Below are 22,724 nucleotides of genomic sequence, written 5' to 3'. Positions count from 1 at the left end.
TGATGTGGATGGATTTATTTTCATTTAAATCTTGATATCTTCACACATATTCAAAGAAAACATTGTCAAATGTACCCCCAGCAGAGACATTGGCAAAGATCCTTTTGACTTCATCTAGGCAGGACTAAGTTCAGCTGCAAGCAGGTTTTATGTGGCTTCCACAGCCAGTCCTGTCAACACACAGTAGATCTCATTATTTGTGACACCTTTGATTTTGTGGCCATGTAATTTATATGGCTTTGAACATATGTGAAGGGGAAAATGAAAAGTAGGAGAAAATGAATTCATATTGGAAACATAACATGCTAAAATATGATGAAATTGCAAACAAAATATAGAGAGAACACAGCAATGGTACAAGCAAGATCACAATATCCCCTGCAGGGAATTTGCTTGAATTCTGCCCCTGGTTCTGTTGCTGCATTTCTGTGTGGTTCTGTGTGAATGAGACTGGAAGAGAAACACAGGAAATATCAACTCTTTCCAAAACTTTAGCTGGACACAGAGAGGTATTTTAAGGCATTCTCTGTGGCTTCAGTTTCATGGCTGTCACTAAGACTCTGCTGAACACTGAAAATACAACTTAAAATAAGGTTTGTTAATTTTTTGTGGTAGATAAAAAAAAAAATTCAGCGTTTATGCCATGTCTTGTCCCACTTCTAACCACTGTAAAGTGGAAATAATTAAAAGATCCTTTAGTACAGCAACATTAAGTTGTAGTGCTTTTGAGTCTATTTGTTTGTTTTATATTATTCAATTTAAATAAATAATAACTAAAAAATAAATAGGGTGAATGTCAGGCCCTTACAACCAAGTTCTATTCTTTCCAAAGATTGACAGTTTGTGTTTTTTCAAACTAATGCACCAGAGTGTGGAATTCTGAACCTTTTGGGGTTCAGGGTTTTTTCAAGTGTCTCCACTTTTACAGACATCTCTACCCTGCATTATCATCACTGCCTCAGCCCTGAATGTCCCAGCCTGAGCTGAAGGGCCTGGGCTGAGCCCTGCAGCTGCCAGGCCCAGCAATGGCATTTCCCTGAGCATTTCACAGACACAGCAGGTGAAACACTCAGCTTTGGTTCATCTGCACTGAAAGGTGTTGCATTAAAATTTCCCCTTGGCTGTCACCCAAATACCAGAACCTGACAAGTCACTGGATTTCAGTGACACATTAGGTCTGATCTTTTAAGAAATGAACTCTAAAATAGGAAGTGATACCTATTCTCAGGCAAAGCCCTGCTTGCATCCAGGGGTGCAGCCTGTGCCTACCTCTATATGGGACTTTGGGGATCCTACACAATTGTCCCCCACCTAAGCAGAATAAGACTTAGGGTCAGCAGTTTAGAAAGGGTAATAATTGAAACAGTGTCAATCAAGAAACAGCTTCAGGAGTGGAATTTTCTCAGTGTACCCTTCTGTTTATTTGTAAGTTGCTTTGCTTTTTAAGACTCGTCAGGGTAAAACAGTTGCTTGACTAACGCAGAGCATCCTCTTGGAACACAGAGAAGGGATGGAATCAGGAAAGCCAAGTCCCATGGCAGAGAGCAGCAGGGAATCTAGACAATATTTAAAGAAATTGCTCTCTAAGATAATATTGTCAGCCCAGTGGGTTTGGGACAGCACCACAGTTTTTCTCCTGCTTCTTTGTGTCAGGTGCAGATTACAGAACAGAGATCATGGGGAAAAAGTGTAATATATGCTATGAATATTTTGGCAGATTTGGTGAGGTCAGTTACATCTCTGACACATCCTATCAGAAATAAGATCATTGGATAAGTCATTAAATATTTTTCTAAGTAAGGTCTGGACTGCTGAAATTTCTCAATGTTGAATCAAGGCTTTATGAGGATCTATATTTAAAAATGCCAAGGGCTTTATCACAAACTAACTTCTTTGGAAACCCTCAAGGAGCAGTGCAGAGTATTGTGTAAAAATCTCATGTATTCTAACTCACACACAGATAAGAAAACCACTAGGACTCCATGCCTCTCACCACTACACATTTTCATGATCTCCATGGTCCCTTTTTTTTTTGCTTTCTCTTCTTTTACTCCCTCAAGAGCGTACTTGAATTCAAAAAAAGCTTCACAATATCAGACACTTCTAAAGAAAGTGTTTCCTACATTTAGTAAATACACAAAACACTCTTACTGAAAACAGTTTGTAGAGTTTAATGCACATTCTGTTCAGGAAGTTTTGTGGTGTAAGTACCAATCTTAGCAATTGGTACATAGGTAATAAAAATTAAAGAAAAAGTTATAGATAGGACAGAAACTATTTTCAGTTCTAAATACATGTTGTCTTGGTTTGGAAAGACAGGAGTCTGCTAAGGAAGGCAGGAGCCTTCCCTGAAATGGAGAATGTAAACCCTTCCCACCCCTTTGAATTGCTATAAATTTTAAATTAAGGGTGTCTCAGGCAAAAATATGGGAGCAGGAAATAACAGTTCTTTAATAGGGAAGGAAAAATTGAAGGATAAAATAAACAATGCAGTACACTAGAACAACACTGACAGAGTCAGAACCCAACCTGACACCCTGTGGCTCAGGGTGTTGGTGGCAGTCCAATTGAAATTATGGCTGCAGCCCTCCTGGAGTGTCAGGGGTGGTTCTGCTGGAGCAAGGGGATCCTGTAGAGAAGGATGTATTCTTCCTGCAAAGATCCAGAGGAAGAAGAGGCAGCTGCTGTTCCTCTGGGGAATCCCGTGGAGAAAGCCGCGCTGGTGTCTCAAAACCTCTGGATTATATCCGGGTAGGAATGCTTGGCTCCTCCCCCTGGGCGGAGCATCTCACAATGGGATACTAGAGTTCTTATCAGCCATGCAGTGACTTTCAATAGCTGTTATCAGCAGATGTCCCCTCCCGAGGGAGGAGTGATTGTGGTCACTCAGAGAGAGAGATAAGTCAAACTGCTCACTTGACAAAAGATAATCTGCCATACAGATGGTAATAGAATATATCTTGCCTTGCAATCTGGAACACATGTTCTGAAATGGGAAGGAAATTCTATTAATGGAATAAATACAAGTTTTTATATATAACTATGTATTTGGAGTTCTACAAAGCAAAGTGCTGGGTTCTGCACTTGAGTCAGAGCAATCCCCTGCAGTGCTCCAGGCTGGGGCTGAGTGACTGAAAAGTTCTCAGTGGGAAAGGCCCTGGGATGCAGGCTGACAGCAGCTGAACAGGAGCCAGAGTGTGCCCAGGTGGGCAAGAAGGCCAATGGCAGCTGGCCTGTGTTACGAATAGTGTGGTCATCAGAACCAGGGCAGTGATTGTCCCCCGTGCTGGGCACTGGTGAGGCCACACCTCAAATCCCGTGCTCAGTTCTGGGCCTCTCACTGCAGGAAAGACGCCGAGGGGCTGGAGTGTGTCCAGAGAACAACAGAGCTGGGGAAGGGACTGCAGCACAAGTGTGAGGAGCAGCTGAGGGAGCTGGGGGTGCTCAGCCTGGAGAAAAGGAGGCTCAGGAGGTGTCACAACAGGACACGAACAACACGCACAAGATGAAATGTCCAAGGTAAAAGAACATAGTTTATTATCAAGCTCCAATATTAAAAGACTTTCAAAAGTGACCATGGATTGGAGGATGAAATTGCCACCTCTCCAGCCACACTGGTCAAACCAACAGTCCATCAATTTTCTCCTCCTCCAGAAAGGAGTGCAAAACAATCATTATTTACATGAAAAGTGCATGAGAAACTCCATTACAAAAATGTAAACATTAGAAGGCTTAGAAGAATTTAGAAGAACAGGACAACAGGAGAGACCTTGTCAGTCTCCACAGCTGCCTGACAGGAGCTGCAGCCAGGTGGGATCAGTCTCTTCTCCCAGGTAACAAGTGACAAGAAAAGAGGAAATGGCCTCCAGTTGTGCCAGGGGAGGTTCAGATTGGATATTAGGACAATTTCTTACAATTGAAGGGTTCAAAAGCACTGGAACAGGCTGTCCAGGAAGTGCCAAGGGAATCACCATACCTAAAGGTTTGTAAAAAATGTGTAGATGTGGCACTTGGGGATGTGGTTTTGTGGTGGACTTGGCAGTGCTGGGTTAATGGTTGGACTCAATGATCTTAGAGGTCTTTCCCACAGGTAGTAATTCTGAGTTTCTTTATATAATTTTTCTTTTAGGAGATGAAATTTATTCCTCTGAAAAAAAATTTACAAAGAAACAATGATACATTTAGAGAGTTGTCCTTAATAAAAGTTGTACCAAAAATAAATATAATAAAAGGATATTGGTAAAATGAGAAATTAAAAATTTCTAGAACTAGTACATTTCTTAATAAAGTAAACTAAATATCTTATAAAATTGTAATGGTAGAGGACTGATAGAGCAGTGTTGAAGTGCAAACAGTTTTTTCAGAACAAATGAAATTTGCTCAATTGATACTTTTCTAAACAAAATTTATTTAACAATCACTCAAAGATGCTTTCATGGAAACATTTGCCGTAGTAAAATGAAGTGTAACTGAAAATAAAACTTCAAGTTTGCTTCTTTGCACTCTATTTACAAACACCATTTCCTTCTCTCTTGCACATCAGCATCGGGTGAGAGAGAGGCACAGCTGGATTTGTGTTTTCTAACCAGGTGAATCAGGCAGGTTTGTGATGTGCTTCAGGTGCTACAGTGCTCCAGGTGCCACAGCTCCTCCTTTAGGGCAGAGCTGGTTCATGGCCCCACCAGGCTGGAAGGCAGCCTCACCTGAGGACGCTGAGGTGCCACACCTGAGGATGCTGCCACCCCAGGGGCACACCAGGACAATGAGCCACTGCCACCCCAGGACAGAGCAGGTGGCAGGGGACACTTCATGTCAGTGGCTGAGGTCACAGGAATGAATGTATGGCTGCAGCTCTTGCAGTCACACATATTGCTATTTCTACAGAGAAATGTGTGCTTTTAACCACATCTAAAGGCCTAAGGAAAAGCCAGAAGGAAGAAACAGTGCTTTGCTTTCACTCTGTGCTCTCAGCCCACAGAGAGATAGAGCTCCAACAGCCAGACTTCATTTTTTCCCTCCCTACCAGAACATCACACCACACTGTCTCCTACAGATAAATCCCAGGCATTTCCTTGGATTTCTGTTTATTTAAATTGCATTAGCAGGGCCTTACCCTGTGCAACCTTCAGCAAATGGATGCATTTAAGTAATTTACATGAATTGTGTGTCTATGCTGTGTTACTAAGAGACTCTAAAAATGTCTTTTTTTCCTGTTCTGGATTTTGGGATGCTGGTTATGGACACAGTGCTGCCACACAAAGGGATGCTGGAAAAAGGAGGCATGTAAAGACTATACTCCTGAGAAAGCTGCTTGCCCAGAGTGATGTTCTGAGTGAGAACACAGCATTGTCCCCAAGAGTCAAAGTTGGGGCTGAACAAAAGCCCCCTCCCAGGTCACCTGAGCATTGCTCAGCAGCTGAGGAAAGTTAAAATTACAGAGTCCCAGGGTAAAACACAGCATGAGGCAAAACCTGCTGAAAGTCTAATTATCCTCACAGGCAAACATCAAACGGCTGGAACTGATCCCAGCACACACATTTTCCTGGCTATACCTGGTTTTGTCAGCTGTTACAGAGAGGACTTTCATCCCAGCCTTCTTGATGTGCTATTGAGCAACTGGTAATTAAGTCAGTAAAAGTAAGTCTTGTCAAAGAAAAGGTGCTTCCATATTCCTCCAGCTGCAGCATTCAGTCTCAAATTTTTTCCTTTTTTCACAGCATTAAATTCCATACAGAATTAAATAATACTAGATGCAGTGACACCCACCACATAATTTTTTTTTGTGAAAAAGAGAGTCAATGAAAACAAGGAAAAATTGTGATTGCCTGTGCACAGACATTTGGGTATCTTATAGACCAGCTACAGCTCTGTTAAATGAGGCTGCAGTTGCCTTGCAGCATCTGAAGTTCTTGGTTGAGGCAGGATTGTTAGACAGACAGAGACACAGCTCAACCACACACATAAAATGGTTGCTAAAGCACTTTTTGTTTCATAAACTGACTGTGAACCCACTTAGATTCCCCTTATTAATTGCTACAACGTTTTGAGTGGTTTCACAAGTTGAAACGTTTGGTGGATTGTGATAAAATTACTAAATGGATTATTGGCTTTTAACCAGGCTGCACCTAAACTCACTGATTTCAGAGGAATTATTTCCAGCCCACTGGAGTAAATGGTAGCAGAATTTTACTGACTGTTTCCAGCAGTGATCTTCCCTTGGATACTACTGAACATCACTCAGCATCACAAAAATTGCCTTATGTCATTGCTCTGACCAGATCTCTCTTCCTCATCACCTAACCATGATTCCAGGCAATTTTTCCTGTTGTAACTCACATTTTATTCCTTTTGAGGTTCCATACTTAAGATACACTTCAGGTGTCATCTCTGCCCTCTTGACAATGTCCCTTGTTTGACCTGAAGGATAGCTAAAGCTTTTCCAGAGGGGCTCACCCTTGCCTACCTCTCCCCATCAAAGGTGCCATGGGTCTAATTGCAGTAAACAGAGCTGTTCCTTTAAAAGGGAAAAAAAAATCCTCCACAATTCAATTCTACTGCCAAAAGGAGCTTCCAATCCCCACCTGACCTGCCACAGAGCCTTTCCATGCAGGATTCAACAGGCACTTTGTGTGCTCATGATTGTGTTACCTCTGGTTAGTCCTTCAGGGTTTAGGATAACAATTTTCACAGGATTTTAGGGAAAGATTATCAAGCCTGTCTACTCAAAGTTTTTCACAAAGTGTTTATTAACAGCTGGAAATAACTTCCAGTGTTGTATAGGCTCTGAAGATAACAATTTTTGTCATGAGAAATCAGGTAAGTTGATATTAACTATTCCAGATCTTGGTGGTTTTACTTGTACTTAGAGGAAACCTTTTCAGCTGTGCTATTAATGCTCAGTGGAAATGTAGCAAATTAAATTATTTTTTTTTACTAAATGTATATTTATTGCATTATATTGCATTCTCACACAAATAAATCTGAACTTAAAAAGGAATTGTATCAATGTAATGAAGCATGCAATTGTAACACAGGCATATTTTCACATTAACTTGAAATATTTCTTTAGACTTTGTGGATGATGGTGTGCTTAAAATGAGACATGACCTTTAGATGTTGCAACTGAATGAAGGTAAGGAAATTTGTACTCAAGGACTTTCCTCTTCTATTTCTTTGTTCTCTTGATTTCTGTTCTGCTCTGTTAAGCGTGAAGACGTGAGGAAACTGCTTGATACTGGAGTGCAATACGTTGGTACAGGAAAAATGAGAACTATTTAAACTTCATGGTTACGTGTCACATTAAAAGGAGCTCTACTGAAGCATAGCTAATAAACACATTGGTTTAAGATTGCTGTTAACCCAGAGTAACAGCGAAGGATTTAATAAGAGGTCTGCATGAGTGTATAAAAGTAATTTGAACTGGATTAAAATCTCCAATTCAGCAGTTCAGGGAACTCTGGATCAACAGTTCTAAATAAAATAGATTCTACTAATATCATTCAGCTTAAAATAAACAGAGGAGGATTGTTATAGTGGCAGAGCTGAAGGAGAATTTGTAACCAAAGGCTTGACCCTCAGTCTTTATCAGACAAATGTTTGGAAGGAAAACCTTCTCTGAGTCAGTTTATGGGATTTGTCTGCCTGCTCGGGGCTGCAGGCACCTGTGGATCTCAGCATAGTCTGGAATGAAAATGCTGATTTTGGTCTGGAGGACAATGAGGGTTTCATATTTGCAACCTGGACATGTATTTCAGTCATCACAGTGGAGTCACTTCCAGAGAGATACAGTTGCAAAGTCATAAAGGCTTGTCCCTGATAAATAAAATTGGATATTGAATAACCAGAGTAACGCAAATGTGACGTGTATTACAAGAGTTAACATTACTAATATCCACATCGCTGAGAGATAAGATATTTCAGGCAACAGTTCTAGGAATAGTTGACACACATGGTTTTGAGATTTGGTTGGACAGCATAAATTTCAGAGAGTTAATGCTGGAAAAAGATTTTGGGAAGCAACTAAAAGCTGATGCTTCAAATTTAAATCAAGCCTCTATCCAATAAGGAGCAAGGGTAGTTCATTTTGGAGTGATATCCCAAGTATTGAGATATATCTGCAATTTCTTTTTAAGCGTTTTTTGATGTCAGGGAACACACCAGTGCTAAAAATGGCATTCATGCAAAACAAGCACTCTCATGAATGGAGGATTTTCCATCATTTTGTAGCAACAATACTCAATATTTCTTTGCTAGAAGTAGAACAGCATGTGTCTTACTGTGATCCATCCTTCCAAGTTATGTTTGCCTGTTGTCCCTATCATTAGATGTTTTGCTTGGCTGAGTCTGTAGTGTGATATGGCCAGGTGATGCCTTCTCTAAATTCCTGCTGGAAATCAGCACTATGTGTGCAGAGAATTGTGTGTGTTGATTAGCACAGAGGAGCAGCTCAGTGTGCAGAAAATTGTGTGTGTTGATTAGCACAGAGGAGTAGCTCAGTGGGGAGGACAGCAGGGAACTGAGAATTCAGGTGAGCAAGAAAGCTTCACCCAGTGTGTGGAGAATGCTTCCAAGCACAATTTGTCTTGCTCTATTCTGTTTGTATTTTTACAGCTTTTCTCTCTCTCTTAAAATAGATGATCCCTTCATGTGTCAATCCTCTTGCCTATTCTCGGTCTTTTAGGAATGTGGTGTCTCTAGACCCTGCTCTTACTTCCCACACCAAGTCCTCTGTTAAACGATTTTCCCCTGTTTTCTGCTGTCATGAACAACTCTGACCAGTTTAAATAAATCTAAGTTAGATCTCTGAGAGGAAATTATCTGCTATCTACCCTTTTACTTATGAACCTTTGTAAAACAGTGGTGCTTTCTCAGTCTGTGAAATGCTCTCACCAGGGATTTCAGTGCCAGTGTGATTCACTGGTGACCCAGCAGAACCCACATTCCTCAAAGCAGGTCCTGGAAATCAAGTTTCCTCACTGTGGATGAACACTGGCTTTGATCTGTAGGGACAGACTGAAAATGGGGCAGGGCCCTCTTCTCCCACCTCCTGGGTCTGGGTCTTTCACCTGCCATGCAGCCAAAATCTTCAAGGGCAGAGGTGTGGGGTCATTACCAGTCAGGGCTGCAGAGCCCCTCAGGCTGGCCAGCCTTGCCCCTCAGGGACAGCTCAGTGGCAGCACTTGTGCTGTCTGTGTTTCCTGCTGGTGTCCCTTGGGTTGGTGTGCACAGGGACAGCACTGGCTCTGCAGCCTGGTCACTCCTGCGTGCGTGGAACAGCTCAGGGGGAACCTGCTCAGAGGGGCTGTGGCCCATAACACTGGACCATCATCACAAAGCACAACTCATCCTAATGCAGAATTTGCAGAGCTAAGGTGACATTTCTCATAGTACAATCAAAATTCATGAAGTTCTAATAAAAGGAGCAAATCACCCCACTTCTCACCTCAAAGACACAACCCAATAGTTCCCCTTTCATGGTAGACTTGATTATCTAGATGCACCAGCCACCACAGACCCCTGCTCCAAATCACATGCAGTTACAAACCTCCCTTTACATGATCACCCAACTCTCCACCTCCCCAAGCCTGCTCTCCCCAACAGCCACCTCCCTGCTGCTTTGCAAAGCGCCATTGTCTCACACTCAGCTCCACAGAGGAGCATCTCTCACTAACTCCTCTCTATTTCATTGAACCAAACCAAAGACAACAAAAAAATTATCAGAATCCAGAGATGTGGGTTGGTTTTATACCAATCTCCATGCAGACTACACCTCCACTGCTTCCACCACATCAACCTGGTAGCAGGACTGAGCTAACACACTGCTCTCCCCTAATTACAGAGTCCACAGATACATTAAAAAAAAAAAAAAAAAAATTAAAAAAAAAAAAAAAAGCTGTTACCAGTTCCAGGAAGCTTCATAACACCAGAGAGTGAAAGAAGGGATAGCCTTGCCAGAGAGTCAGGCCCTGGGATTTTCATGACAGCAATATTTTCATGGTCTGTAGTCTAGCAGTTTGCCAGATTCCAAATATTGTTGCAAGAAAAGCCAGGTTTACGATTTTTGGTGCTAGACTTGTCCATGGGATAGTGGACTCTGTCCATGCATAATTCCTCCATAGAAAGGTGATGGAGAATGAAGTCTGGGAATGGGATTTGGCCAACACTTTCTGCCTCAGTTCCTTTCTTCTGAACATGCTGTGCAGAAACTGTGGATGAGTCCAGGCTTGGGTCTGAGTAAAAAGGATTGGGCAGATGGGCTGAAAAGGTAGGATGAACTGCTTGAAAGCTCTCAGAGCTTTGCTAGGATTAGCAGAGCTGGCACTTACACACCTTTGTCTCATCAGACCAGCAAACACAGACATTTCCAACACAGAAATATTTAGTATTGTTCCACCATACCAAGGAAGAGTCTCTTTAGAGCCACTAAATACAAATAAGCCATTTTTTGAATGTTTGAATTCTCTAGTGACTTCAAGATGAAAAATATTTTAAATATGATGATAATATTTTTCTAATCAAACAGTATTACCTTCAAGATAATGTTTTTCCACATACTTGTAAGATTAGCTGCTCCAAGAGGATATTAAAAAATTTTGGGCTTTTTTTTTTATTTTCATATCATCCCTTATTTTCTGACAACTACAGAGTTATTTGACATGTTCTGATATTACAAACACAGGGGAAACATGAAAAGAAACCTTTTTTTCCCCACCTCCCTAGCCAGCTAATTAAGTCTTTGAAACCTGGAAAGCAGCTCATGGTCTGAAAGGCAGAACACTGTTAATCCTTACCAAGCAGATAGGCAAGGCAGTATGGACACAACCTGGTGATAGTAACTCAGAAATACAAAATCAGGAATGATCAGAAAAACAACATTTCTATGGAAGAGAACTTCAGCTGACATTCGTGGTCTGAAACCAAACATAAGCAAATTTTACCTTGTTTTTAATAGAAGAGCTTTAGGCAGTTGTTGTGTCAGGTGCCTTTTAGGCACAGCTCATCCTGTCAGAGAAGAGGGTTGTGTTGATAACATCACCAATTCCCCAGAAAAGCCAGTTGGGTAGGACTCAAAAATCAAGAGGCACCCACAGGCACAGAGGAAATATTGATTGTGGGGTCTCTGCTCCTTTGTCATTTCCAACACCAATCTTTCTCTGCATCACAGAAATCAGATATTTCTCTTGTGGTTAAATCATTCTGGGACAAGGGCTGGACAAAATTGCTCAATGTTAAAAATTTTACCAGCACCAAAAGAGCATTTCTCTCTCCTAGAGCAGCCAGACCTGCTGGAAGTCAGCATCCATGATGCAGGGGCTCTGCTGGCAGGTGGCAGTGAAGATGAGCCTGGGATTCCTGTGTCTCTTTCTGGTTTTCAGCACAGGTAAGGACAATGGGCTGGTGCTCCCCAGAGGATTCCCCAGTATATTCCCTGCTGCTCCCACAGCCCCATTCCCACATCTGTGGCAGGTTTGGTTCTTTCCCCCTGTGCAGGGAACACTGAAGGGCTGGAGCTGCAGGGCTGGTGTCACTCCGCAGAGCAGAGCAGAGCAGGGGATGCCTGTTCCTAAATCCCATGCTGAGAATCTGGAATCAGAAAGGTTTAAAAGGAAAGAGAGGGAAGGGTTATAGAAGAGCTCCTACCACCTAGACTGTCAATTCAGATTTAACTTTGACTAATTGAGAGTTCTTAATACAGCTGATTAATACAACATCACAATTTATAAGCCTTGGATTATACACTGCCTACTGGGTATTTCTCCTTTGTAAACATACATAAAGGGGAATTTAGATGGGCTGAGATTAGCATGGCAGATTAGCATTTTCTAGCACTGACTCCTTTGGAGAGCCTTTGGGATTACTCTTAGGAGGCACTCAGCTCTCCTCCGGTGGGATAGGTAACCTAAATCCAACACATATCTTCAACTTGTCCTGCAGTCTCTCATTTACTGCTGTACACCTCAGCTGGTCACCAAGTGATCCCAGAAACCCAGTCCAATCTCCTGAGCCCAGTTTCAGCCCATTCCTCCTGCAACACAGCCCTTGAGGACAATCCTCAATTGCATGACTCCTCTGATTAACAAATATACACAGAGAACAGAAGATTTATTTGCATTTGGCCTTATTTTACTCTTTACCTTGCAGAAATTCTTGGTGCAAGCCTAGTGAAGATCTCTGCAAATATTCACTACTATATTTTTTTATTTTGATTATTGAGGGGCAAATTCAACAACTGTTTCTCAGTCTCTTTCTTCCCTTTGCAGCTTCGTGCCTAAGAAAAGAAAACGAGAAAGAGAAGCAATTGGCAGTGCTGGCTACTGCAGGTAACAGGCAGCACATCAGGAGCCCAGAGCCAGGGTGGTAATGGGAGTGGGAGGTGCTGTGCAGATGGACCCTGCTCCTGCAGAGTCTGTGAGCCCCAGCCCACCCAGTCCAGTCCCTGGCCATGTTAACAACTGTCCTTCCCAAAATCTGCTCTTCTCTTTTTCCTTTCTCTCCTTCCCAGCTCTTCATTCCCTTTTGTTTTTCCTTTTCTCTCCTCTATGCTGTGGACAAGTGCTGCTTTCAGCCCTGGGGTGCATCATGCTGGTTATAAATAGTGCTGATGTCATTGGAAAATTGCTCTTCTCCCCAAATTCAATTTTGTTCTCATCTCAGCTTTCTGTGCTTCTTTTTCTGTCCTGCTCTGTTCTTCCTCTCTCTGTCATGCTCACACACACCTTCCTCCCTCACACAGACACTGCACTGCTCTGCTCCTGCATGACTTTGTGGGAGGGAAGCAAAAAAAAACTCTTTGAAAAGACTTGGGAAAAGTCAAATAAGCAACAACAACAGAAATAAAACAAGATAAAAAGAGTGATTTGACTACAGCAAAATTTTTCTGTTGTAGCAAGCAGTATAGCCATCAATGCAGGTGAAAAACAAAAATCTATATTTTCAGGCAGGTTTGGGGAAGGTGGACCCTTTCCTAGGCACTTTCTCTGCCTTTTGTGACCTGCATGGTGAGATCTGCTGCTCTGTTGGCAGCAAACACCCATTGCCCTGCAGGGGAGGGCACCAGCATGCCAGGGCTGGCAGGGTCCTGCAGCTGCTCAAGGACATGGTCAAGGGCACAGCTGGCAGAATTTTGGCTCACCATTTTACTGCTGCTGTATCTTGCTATTCCCTAGACTCATCTCCATGGTGGAATTTTACTTTCCCATCAGTGTTTTTTTGGTACGCCCCAAACGTGTATTTTGGTTTTCCGGTTCTGGCAGATTTCTAGCACACATGAGCAGTGGCTGCACAGCTGTTTCCTTCTGCCTTCATGCACCCCTTTTCTTTCAGAGCTGCCTGCAAAGTCCCTGGACCTGGCTGCCATTAACCTGACAGAGCTGGTGAACGGGATGCTGAGCACTGCACTCAGAGGTAAAGGGACACAGCTGGCAGGTCACAGCTGCAGCCCAGCAGAGCAGGAGAAAAGGCACCACAGGTGCTGGCAGGAGAAGCTGTAAACATGTGCTGTCAGCCTCCAGAGTTGTTTCCAGGAGCATGTTACCTCTGTGCATTTATCATGCAGATGGCTGTCTACCCCAGAGAACTTGGAAATTGGTGTGGGTTTATATATAGACACAATATAATTACTTGTGGGACGCCTTTCAAAAGCACTTTCTAATCCAGTGTACATTTCAATTAAAAGGAAAACAAAATCAAAAGGAAGAAGCAATGCAAATGATCCTTCCTTCAGTGGAAATGAGAATGGACTGGGTGTGAGGCAGCTGTATCATGCTGGCACCTTGGGAATCCTTTAGACACTAAATGAGCAGAGTCAAAACATGCTGTTCTCACCATTTATTCCCAGCACTAATAGCATGGACCTGTGTTTCTGCAGGTACCAAGAAACTCTTCTCTTTGCTGAGCATCACCTCTTACAGCTCGTTTGCCTTCCACAAAGTGTCAGTCACCATTTACAACAGTGAGTGTTGGCATTGCTCAGCTCTGCAGCAGCTTCTCTCCCACAGCCTGGGCCACAACACACTGATTTTTTTTTTTTCCTCTATCTCTCCCTCCAGTCTCTAATGCAAAAAATATTGACCCTGGCAAGTTCCCTATGCACTACTGCTACTGTGTGAATAATGTGACAAATGACTTGACAGGTGGGTGCACAAAAGAGGTTGGCAATTGCATGTGCTTAAGCTGAATTATTTCCTTTGGAGCTGAAGGCTGTAGTCCGAATTCTGCAGAATTCATCCTTATGATTTCCACCACCACACTGAGGCCAACAGCCATAACTCACAAGGAGTGGCTGCTCTAATCCACAGCCTCAGGTGGCTGCAACCAGCCTGGGATGGAGTCAAGTGACTGGTGTGGTTTGGGTGGCAAAACCCTCCCTTTCCTCCTTGGAAATACAAATTGCAGCACAGGAGAGACAACCAGCATTATGTGGTACCTCACCTTGGCCACTTTTTCTCTCCTGAGAAAACCTAGAGGAGATGAACAAGGGTTTCTCTGCACCAACAGAGAAGCTTCCAGTTGTTTTAATAACTTCTAGGTTAATAAGCCAGGTCTAATAAGCTCTCAGAGGCCCATAACACACCCAAGACAGTTCAGCTACCCTTGGAGGCATAAAAATCAGCAGGGTGGCTTCTTTGCAGTGTTGTAAACAAAAAGGTTTAATAAAAGGCAATATAACAAACAGAAAATCCGAGCCAGGTGCTAAATGTTCTTGCTCCTGGTAAAACACTTTACAAAAGCCCTTGGTTTCTTTATTCACGTCCTTTTCTAGTTAATTGTCCAGGCAAGACTTTTTGGCTTCTGTCTAATTAGCTATCTTTAAGTTTGAGGTGAAGTCTCCTGGGTCCTCTGAGGTGTCTTTTCACTTAATTGAGGAGAGAAACTTCTGGGGTTCTTTCCTTTTAAGGTGACAAAGGATAGTTTTGTCCCTCCATCAACAAGAGGCACACTCCTCCATCCAGTAACCTCAATGAGCCCAAGAGAAGGGAAAAGCAAGCACTAACATCTTCATAGAACTGTTGAATGGACTACAAAGTACTGTTGGGCAAACCCTTCACCTGAAATCCTCATTCACACCCCTGATTTCACAGAATTTAACATTTCAGGATGCATCTGAGTGTTTGGATTCTTCAGACGGTTAATGCAGGGGATCAAGAGTAGATCAGCAGCTGCAGAGCAGACTCCAAACCCTCTATGCCATACGTGGTGACCCTGCACAAGCCACAGTGGCTTTCATGGCTTTCTCTGGACCCACATATCCCACAGGCCTTGATGGATAATTACCCAGTTTGCTTTGGAGAATAACAGAGAAACTTTAATCTTTGTGTTGCAAATCCAGAATATTTTGGGGATTGGAGCATTCTCCAAAGCAGTAAAAATTCAGGGCTCAGGTCCAGCACTCCCTAAGTGAGAACAGTGACCTGTTACTGCTAGCAAGTACCACTAAAACACCATCAGCCATTTCTTGGGCTGACATCTGAATCATCAGGGTATCTGAAGCAGACCCCAGAGGAAAAAATCCAATTCCTATTCCTACACAGCAGACAGGCAATTACAGCGGGCAAAGCCTGCAGGCTTTAGATCTCCTGCATTTAAGCAGACTAAGTACAGCATTGATTTAAAATGTTCTCTTGAACACATAAATTCCACTTAAGTTTGCTTTTAGACACACATATTTTGGATATCATCTCTGAAATATACTTCTGAAAGTATTCTCATGGTTTCTTCCAGTCCACTCCAGGAAAACTTTTTAAATCTTAAAATATTTTAAGCTTTGTCTTGTATGAGCATATATCTAAAATATCATCACATATAAGAGTGAATTTTTGACTTGGCATTCATGATAGGATATATTTTCAATAATAAACTTTCTCTATTTGTTGTCTAGATTTTACAGCTCTACTTGTTGATATCATTGGAAACTCCACCAGTTATCTCACAGAAATTTTCAAATCCACTTCTATTCTCTCAGGTTTGCATTTCCTTTGAACATTTATCATTGTCTTATCTGTCTCATTTACTCCTGGCATGAAAACAACCACAAAAATGTGGATAAAAGCCTATTGCTCTTACTCAACAGCATTTTTGTTGCAACACACGGAACAAGATACATATATAATATGCATGTGTATAATATAGAGATGTACATGTTTCCATGTTGTTCAAATGTTTTATAATTAATTACTAAAGATTGGTAGGTTTGAGAATTATTATTATATACTGATATTGTGAGCAATTCTGATTCACAGAGAATAATATGGGCTATATTATCTGAAGATTTTTTTCCATATAAAAATGCTTGTAATTTAGAATTTTAATTAGATAGAAACTTTTTTCCTGAAGATACAAACATTTGGATTTGATGGTAGTTTGAGATTTTTGTCAAAAATTAGATCAGAAGGAACATACTTGGTCAGCTGCCATAGCCACATGCCATTTTTGTTTGTGCTTTCAACTGTTTAAGATAATTCCCTGTAAGGAAAACTGGTAACAATGATCTCTTTTATGTTTTTTTGCCTTTCAGTGCGTCAGAGCAATGACTCTGATTGTATATACATCTGTGTGATGGCAGGGCAGACAGGTAAAAGTTAAAATCATTCCACCCAACAATATTGCCCTAGTTTTCCTCAGTGATTATTTATACTGGAAACAAACTTTTTTTGATATTTGTAAGCATTTCTATTTGCAGGGAAAAATCTGTCTGATTTTTTGGAAATACTAGATAAGTCTCCTGTTATTAATTACACATTTTCCAGTAACACATCATCTGACCTGGGTAAGTACATCCTGGGGAATAAAAGGAAACAGGAACCTGAGTGAAAATCATGTTCATATTGCTCTTGCAATGAGTACTCCATCCTCATTACCATTACTATAAATATTATTTCATTTTTTATTATTGCTTATATATTTGCATAATATTATATATATGGTTATAGTTATAAGAATATTTTATATTGTTGAAAATTTAATACAGTAATTATATCATAAATGTCAGTAAATTTTACAAATCTTTAGATTATTTGTTACAAGGTCTTCAGGTGGAGCAACAAACAAAACCTGCCGGGATGAGAGCTTTTAGAGAATTCAGCATTGGGCTGGGGAGGGTCTCCAGTGCTCCTAAATCTAACTGGGTGCCTTCCATAGCTCTCAGCACAAATGAGCTCCTACTTTTACGTGAGTTACATTCAGAGTGGAGGTGAACACATTCAGTCATTGTTCTGTGTGGCTCCTCCACCCAAAACTGCTTTGCCAGTTTGAGCTGCACTTCATGTGCTCACCTTTCACTGTTGCCCATCACTGTCTCCCATTTTCAAGGACAAACTGAAATCAGAGGCAAGTTGTGTGTGCTGAAAGCTCTGGGATGTTTCTCTTTTCAAAACCAAACAAACAAAAAAAAAAGAGATGACACTTGGCCAAAACCCCTTTTAATTAGAAACAACAGCTGCTTCTATGGTAGCAGAATCTGATTTCTTTCCTTTCTCTCACACAATATGCAGTGGATAGTGAGTGCTCTAACCTTGTCTTCTCATACCTCCAAGACCTAGATTCGATTTTCTCAACTTTTGTGAAGTTGCAGGAAGACTCAGACAAGACACTGGATTCATCAGCAGAACATGTGTGGACATTTAAATGTGAGCAAATATTGTCAGACCTAAATTTGTGTTCCCCTTGATGAATGTCTTGACATGTGATGTTAGCTCCAAATGAAGGGTAGCATAAAATTTCTCTGAATCAGCAGATGATGCCAGTAATGCATTGAAGAGCTGGAGGATAGAGAAACTCTTGCGAAAAGCCATTTTACCAGAAAAAATAAGTTTTCTAAAGAGTCAGAGAAGAAGAGAAAAACTGATTGTTGGTTTGAAACCAAAAATAAGATTATTTAGACTATTTCCTCTTATTTTCTATGGGTTTTTTTCTGTATTATTTTCTATTTCTTTATATGACATTCAGTTGTACTTGAGCATTTCATAAACTTTAGTACATTTAACTTTGCTACAGGGCTACAAGACAGAAAAGTGCTGCTCTGCCCCATTTTGGAAGCCAAAAATCAAGGCTTTGCACCTGCTAACTTGTAGTAGAAATCAATAGAAATTCCGACCTTGACTTCATACATCCTTGTCACTGCAGCTGCATCTCTCTCCTACAAAATGCCTGCATTTCCTCTAGGCAGTCTGCTGTCCTTTATAAATATTTTTAATTTCCTAAACCACATGCCCACCTTTGTTATCTCTCATAGCCACGAGTGTCAGTTCTCAATCTGCAGCATCTTCCCTCCAGTACCTGCCTGCTCACCTTCAGACAGACAAGACCTTTCTCTCTTTCTACTATAGTGAAGCAGTTCAGGAAATTAAGCACAAATTATGTACTTAATTTCCTTGTGCTTTTAAGTACAAGGAAAAACCAAAACCCTGCAGGAAAATTTCAGTTTCTTTCTTTGTTTATGAAAACTCACACATTAAAATGTTGTCAATTAAAATTTCAAATATTATTGGAACTCCATGTGTTTCCGTACTTAAAACGAAATGGAGAAGTGCTTGCTCAAGTGCCAGAGAAGCACTCAAGGGGTAGATGGGATTTTCTGGGTGTATTTTAGATATTATTCTCCCCCAGTGTGTTGGAGTTGCTGGTGCCTGTGATGGTGTTCACAGGGGTCTGAGGATGAGGGAAGAGACGAGGATCCGACTCCATGTTTCAGAAGGCTTATTATTTCATGATATATATTATATTAAAACTATACTAAAAGGATAGAAGAAAAGATTTCATCAGAAGGCTAGCTAAGAATAGAAAAAGAAAGAAAGAATAACAAAGGCTTGTGACTCGGACAGGGAGTCTGAGCCAGCTGACTGTGATTGGCCATTAATTAGAAACAACTCTATGAGACCAATCACAGATGCACCTGCTGCATTCCACAGCAGCAGATAATCAATGTTTACATTTTGTTCTTGAGGCCTCTCAGCTTCTCAAGAGAAAAAAATCTTAAGGAAAGGATTTTTTAGAAAATATCATAGCTAGAGGTGCCCTTTCTCTGTCTCTCTCTCTCTTCTCCAGCTACCAGGACCCCTCTTGCCCAGAAAGGAGCAGGCATCCCCACCATCCCCACCGCGAGGTTCCCGCTGTGGCCAAGGACAGCTGGAGCCAAAGACTCGTGGTTTCCATCACCCCACGTGGATGCTCCCAGGCCCCAGGGCATGGCCAGACCCTCCCTGAGCCCCGGGGGGAGCCTGGCCCCATCGCCAGCCCTGCAGCCCAGCGCCAGTGAGTATGGCCAGGAGCCTGGAACCGCCCTGCCCCACTGCTCTGGGCCTTGGCCAGGTGCCTCTGAGTGGAGCTTGGAGAGCCCTTCAGGGACGCCCCCTCTGGGTTACCAGTGAGTTCATTACTTTATTGCAGAAATGCCAAAATCAGCTATAGGTTCCATCCTGTAGTTTCTTGTCTTTAGGGGAAAAACCTGATCTTGCTTCCCACAAACACCTCTGCCACTTGGATCTTCCCCCACATTTAGCTCCAAATTTGGTGAACAGACCTGTGAAAAAGCAATGTAGAAATGCTTCTTTTGCCTTCTTGATGCCTTTTTGAAACCCTGCCCTTCCCTAGTCCACAGGCTATTCAAGTTTTAGTCAAGTACAGATTTTTCTTTTTTATTTCATCCTGGCATTTTTATATATTTCACTGGCAGTACTGGGTGAGGGACTCTGGCTGTTGAGCTGTCTCATACCTAGAAATTCTTCTCAGTAGACAGATAAATAATGAATAAAAGGAAAGGTGTGTCTCTGTTCCCACAGCTGAGACGTCCATGCTTTGGATGCAGACAGTGTCTCCACAAGAAGCCAGCAAAGTGATGCAAACAGAGCCAGGTAAGACTGATCTGAAATAGCAGCAAAGTGTGTTTTCATAAACACTCTATTTATGAAATAGAAAGTAATATATAGAAATAGATGACTCATAATGTGTTTAAACATCACTGTCCATGTAAATGTTTACTAATGAACCGTGAGTTCAGGGTTGTATATTTTATTCCTTTTTGCTGCTCCTTCAATCAACCTGCCTTTTTGTTTTTAAGATGCCAAAGCAAGTTCTGTTCTTTTCCCTCCCCCAGATTTGCCCTCCACAGTGCTGTCTCTGCCACCTTCCTACCGACCTGGTGTGACACTGAAACTTTACTCAGCTACCAGTGAGTAAATGCACCTCATGCACAGAAACAGCAGTGTGTTTGCAAGTCATGCAAGATAGAAACATTCCCAGGCACAAAAAACATACATGGTTAATTAGCTTGTGATAGTTTATGTATGTAAACCACCCCAAATGCCCAAGGGACTGCTTCCCATCTGCTTGTGAATTGTGCACAGCTGCAAATTCAAGACATAGATAATATTGTGATGATAGAATAACATGGGTACTCTGTGGGGCAATTTTAGCACTGATTGTTTATCAGAGAATGCATTCTTATGTCATTCCAAAAGAAAATATCATGCTTTAAATCTCGTCATAAACAAAATTATGAAATCAGCTCATGCCACATGAAACCCCCAGAATTGTTCTGAATTTACAATACTGCAAACTTTTTCCTCAGCTAAAAAAGGATCATCATCAACTAGATTTTCCTGAAAGCTCAATTCTCATCTGCTTCTGTTTCTGTGTGGTGACTGTCCAGGAGAAGCATGGATGCTGGGTAATGCAAAGATAACATATCAGCCTGGCCTCCAGGGATCTTCAATATACTTTAGGCTTGGTGTTTTAGATAAAACCAGAAGTGTCTGAGGAACTAAAATGCTGGGCAAATCACTTGCATTTTCATGGTCATCTTTTTAGCTCTTATAATGCTATTTAATTCTGAAATCAGTTTTATTTTTTCTCTCATCTTACTTCTGTTTAAAGAGCTCCAAACACCAGAGTCCTCCTCTGGTGTGCAGCACTAATAGACCCTGGAGAGCCTAGGATGCTTTGAAAAGGTGGGAAACCTGGATTTCAGTGAGATGGGTGAATTGGAGTCACCAAATGCCTCTCTGTGAGGAGCCATGGAGGCACAGGCTGCCTGCCTGATTCTAACAATCACACATTTGGGGATATAAATCCAGCAGTGGGATCCTTAAGTAAGAAAGGGCATTCACATTGTTCTGAGGGATGACTCATGATTCCAATAATTAATTTCTTTAATCACAGAAGTGGGTGCCAACTAATAAATCATGTACATGTGCATATTAGAGCATGCAGGGAGGGATATTTTGAGTCTGAATCATTCACAGTAACCATAACATTGGTTTTCACTGGCAGCAAAATTTAATCTCAGTGTCACAGGGATGTGATATTGAATTAATAAAAGAGCTGTCTGTTTATTGCAAAAGTTGGACACTTCACTGCTCCTGACAATAATGTGGCAATTTGAAACACACAGGAGGAAATCTCTGCACAGGAGCTGTGGTTCTTGCCTTTTCTGGTCTCTTGACTAATTCAATCTCTTAAGAAAAAGAATTTTTAGAAAAGAAAGTTCTGAAATAAATTCCTACTTTTATTTATCTTTATGAACTTTTTTACTGAACATGAAAAAATACATTTCACAGTAGATAGTTATTACAGAAGAGGTATAAAGCTTTACTATGAATGGGTGAAAATTTAAATTTCAATGATATGATGTGAATGTACTCTGCAATAAAAAAAACTAAATAGAAAATTAATTGACAATTATTTCATCATTAAACAAATACAGTATTATGCAAATACAGTGTTAAAGTGATTGCCAAAAATGAAAACCAAATCAATTTCCTTAGCTTTCAGCATTTTTGTTTGACTTCTCTTTCCCACATAGATGACTTCAAATTGAAATTGCCTATGTTCAATTTGCAGCTAGATAAAACTGAATTTCTGCTGGCAAAACACATGGCTTGAATAAAGCATTTAATGCCTGGTTAGCAGGATAGGAGGACCCACTTCTGTGGAGGCCGAAATTCGTAGGAGGGTGGCCTTCAGCAGTTGTAATTATTTATCAACTTTATTATTTCTAATCAATTTTAAGAGTACTTTTCAGGGACAACTTATATTAAAACCTCATTGTCCCATGCTCTGATATTTGGTTTTAATATGAAGTGTGTTTACATAAGCAAGGAATCATCAATTTTTCATTCACTCCATGTAGGAGAATATCAAGGTGTGTCAAATGCTATTAAGGGGACAAAGCCTAATGACATTTAGTGAAATTACTGAGGTGAAGAGAAATGCCCATCTCTGCTAATCTCACCTGGTATTTGTGCAGTGCCTTTGACACAGCTGGCTTTCACAGCAGCCTTGTGAGTTTGGGAGCTGCCAGGGTCTGTGCCCTGCTCCTCACATACTCCTGCTATCTTGGTCAAGCACTGCCAGCAGAGAAATAGTTTCATAGCAATGAAAATGGTTTCTCTTTCAGCTTGGTAGAGCCCTGATTTTCCTCCTGCCCAAGAATGCCATTTTATATTAAAATTCTTGTCAGCACTGGATGACTCAAGCTTATTTCAACAGAACTTCATTAGTCCAAATTTAACCTTCATAACCTGTGCTATCACATAACATAGCATTGCCCAGAGCTATAAAGTGTGTGAGACATGTGAACCTGGAAATGCAATTACACTGTCTAAGGGGATTATACTCAGCAGGTAAGGTAGGTTATCCACACATGGCCATGGCCTGCTGCTACTTACACAAAAATGGAAAAAAGTAGTTGACAATCACACCAAGGCTGCCCTCACTTTTCTCTCTCTTTC

The 22,724-nt window shown here is 41.3% G+C and overlaps 1 protein-coding gene across 1 annotated transcript in view; it reads left to right on the top strand.

The window, feature by feature from the left end:
* The first annotated feature begins 11,301 nt into the window (after window positions 1-11,301).
* The window catches only part of HHLA1 (HHLA1 neighbor of OC90), a 15,133-nt gene continuing 3,710 nt past the window's right edge, over window positions 11,302-22,724 (top strand). The window contains exons 1-12 of the mRNA XM_059479365.1: window positions 11,302-11,380; window positions 12,261-12,320; window positions 13,324-13,404; window positions 13,868-13,951; window positions 14,049-14,132; window positions 15,878-15,961; window positions 16,514-16,570; window positions 16,679-16,765; window positions 17,532-17,624; window positions 19,042-19,248; window positions 19,776-19,847; window positions 20,090-20,164. Coding sequence (XP_059335348.1) covers window positions 11,302-11,380; window positions 12,261-12,320; window positions 13,324-13,404; window positions 13,868-13,951; window positions 14,049-14,132; window positions 15,878-15,961; window positions 16,514-16,570; window positions 16,679-16,765; window positions 17,532-17,624; window positions 19,042-19,248; window positions 19,776-19,847; window positions 20,090-20,164 — 1,063 coding nt within the window. The remainder of the gene's footprint in view (window positions 11,381-12,260; window positions 12,321-13,323; window positions 13,405-13,867; window positions 13,952-14,048; window positions 14,133-15,877; window positions 15,962-16,513; window positions 16,571-16,678; window positions 16,766-17,531; window positions 17,625-19,041; window positions 19,249-19,775; window positions 19,848-20,089; window positions 20,165-22,724) is intronic.

This window comes from Ammospiza nelsoni, chromosome 1 (genome assembly GCF_027579445.1).
Source record: "Ammospiza nelsoni isolate bAmmNel1 chromosome 1, bAmmNel1.pri, whole genome shotgun sequence".
In the NCBI taxonomy this organism is placed as follows: Eukaryota; Metazoa; Chordata; class Aves; order Passeriformes; family Passerellidae; genus Ammospiza; species Ammospiza nelsoni.
The sequence above is the reverse complement of the archived record's forward strand: the minus strand, read 5'-3'. Positions and strand labels throughout refer to the sequence as shown.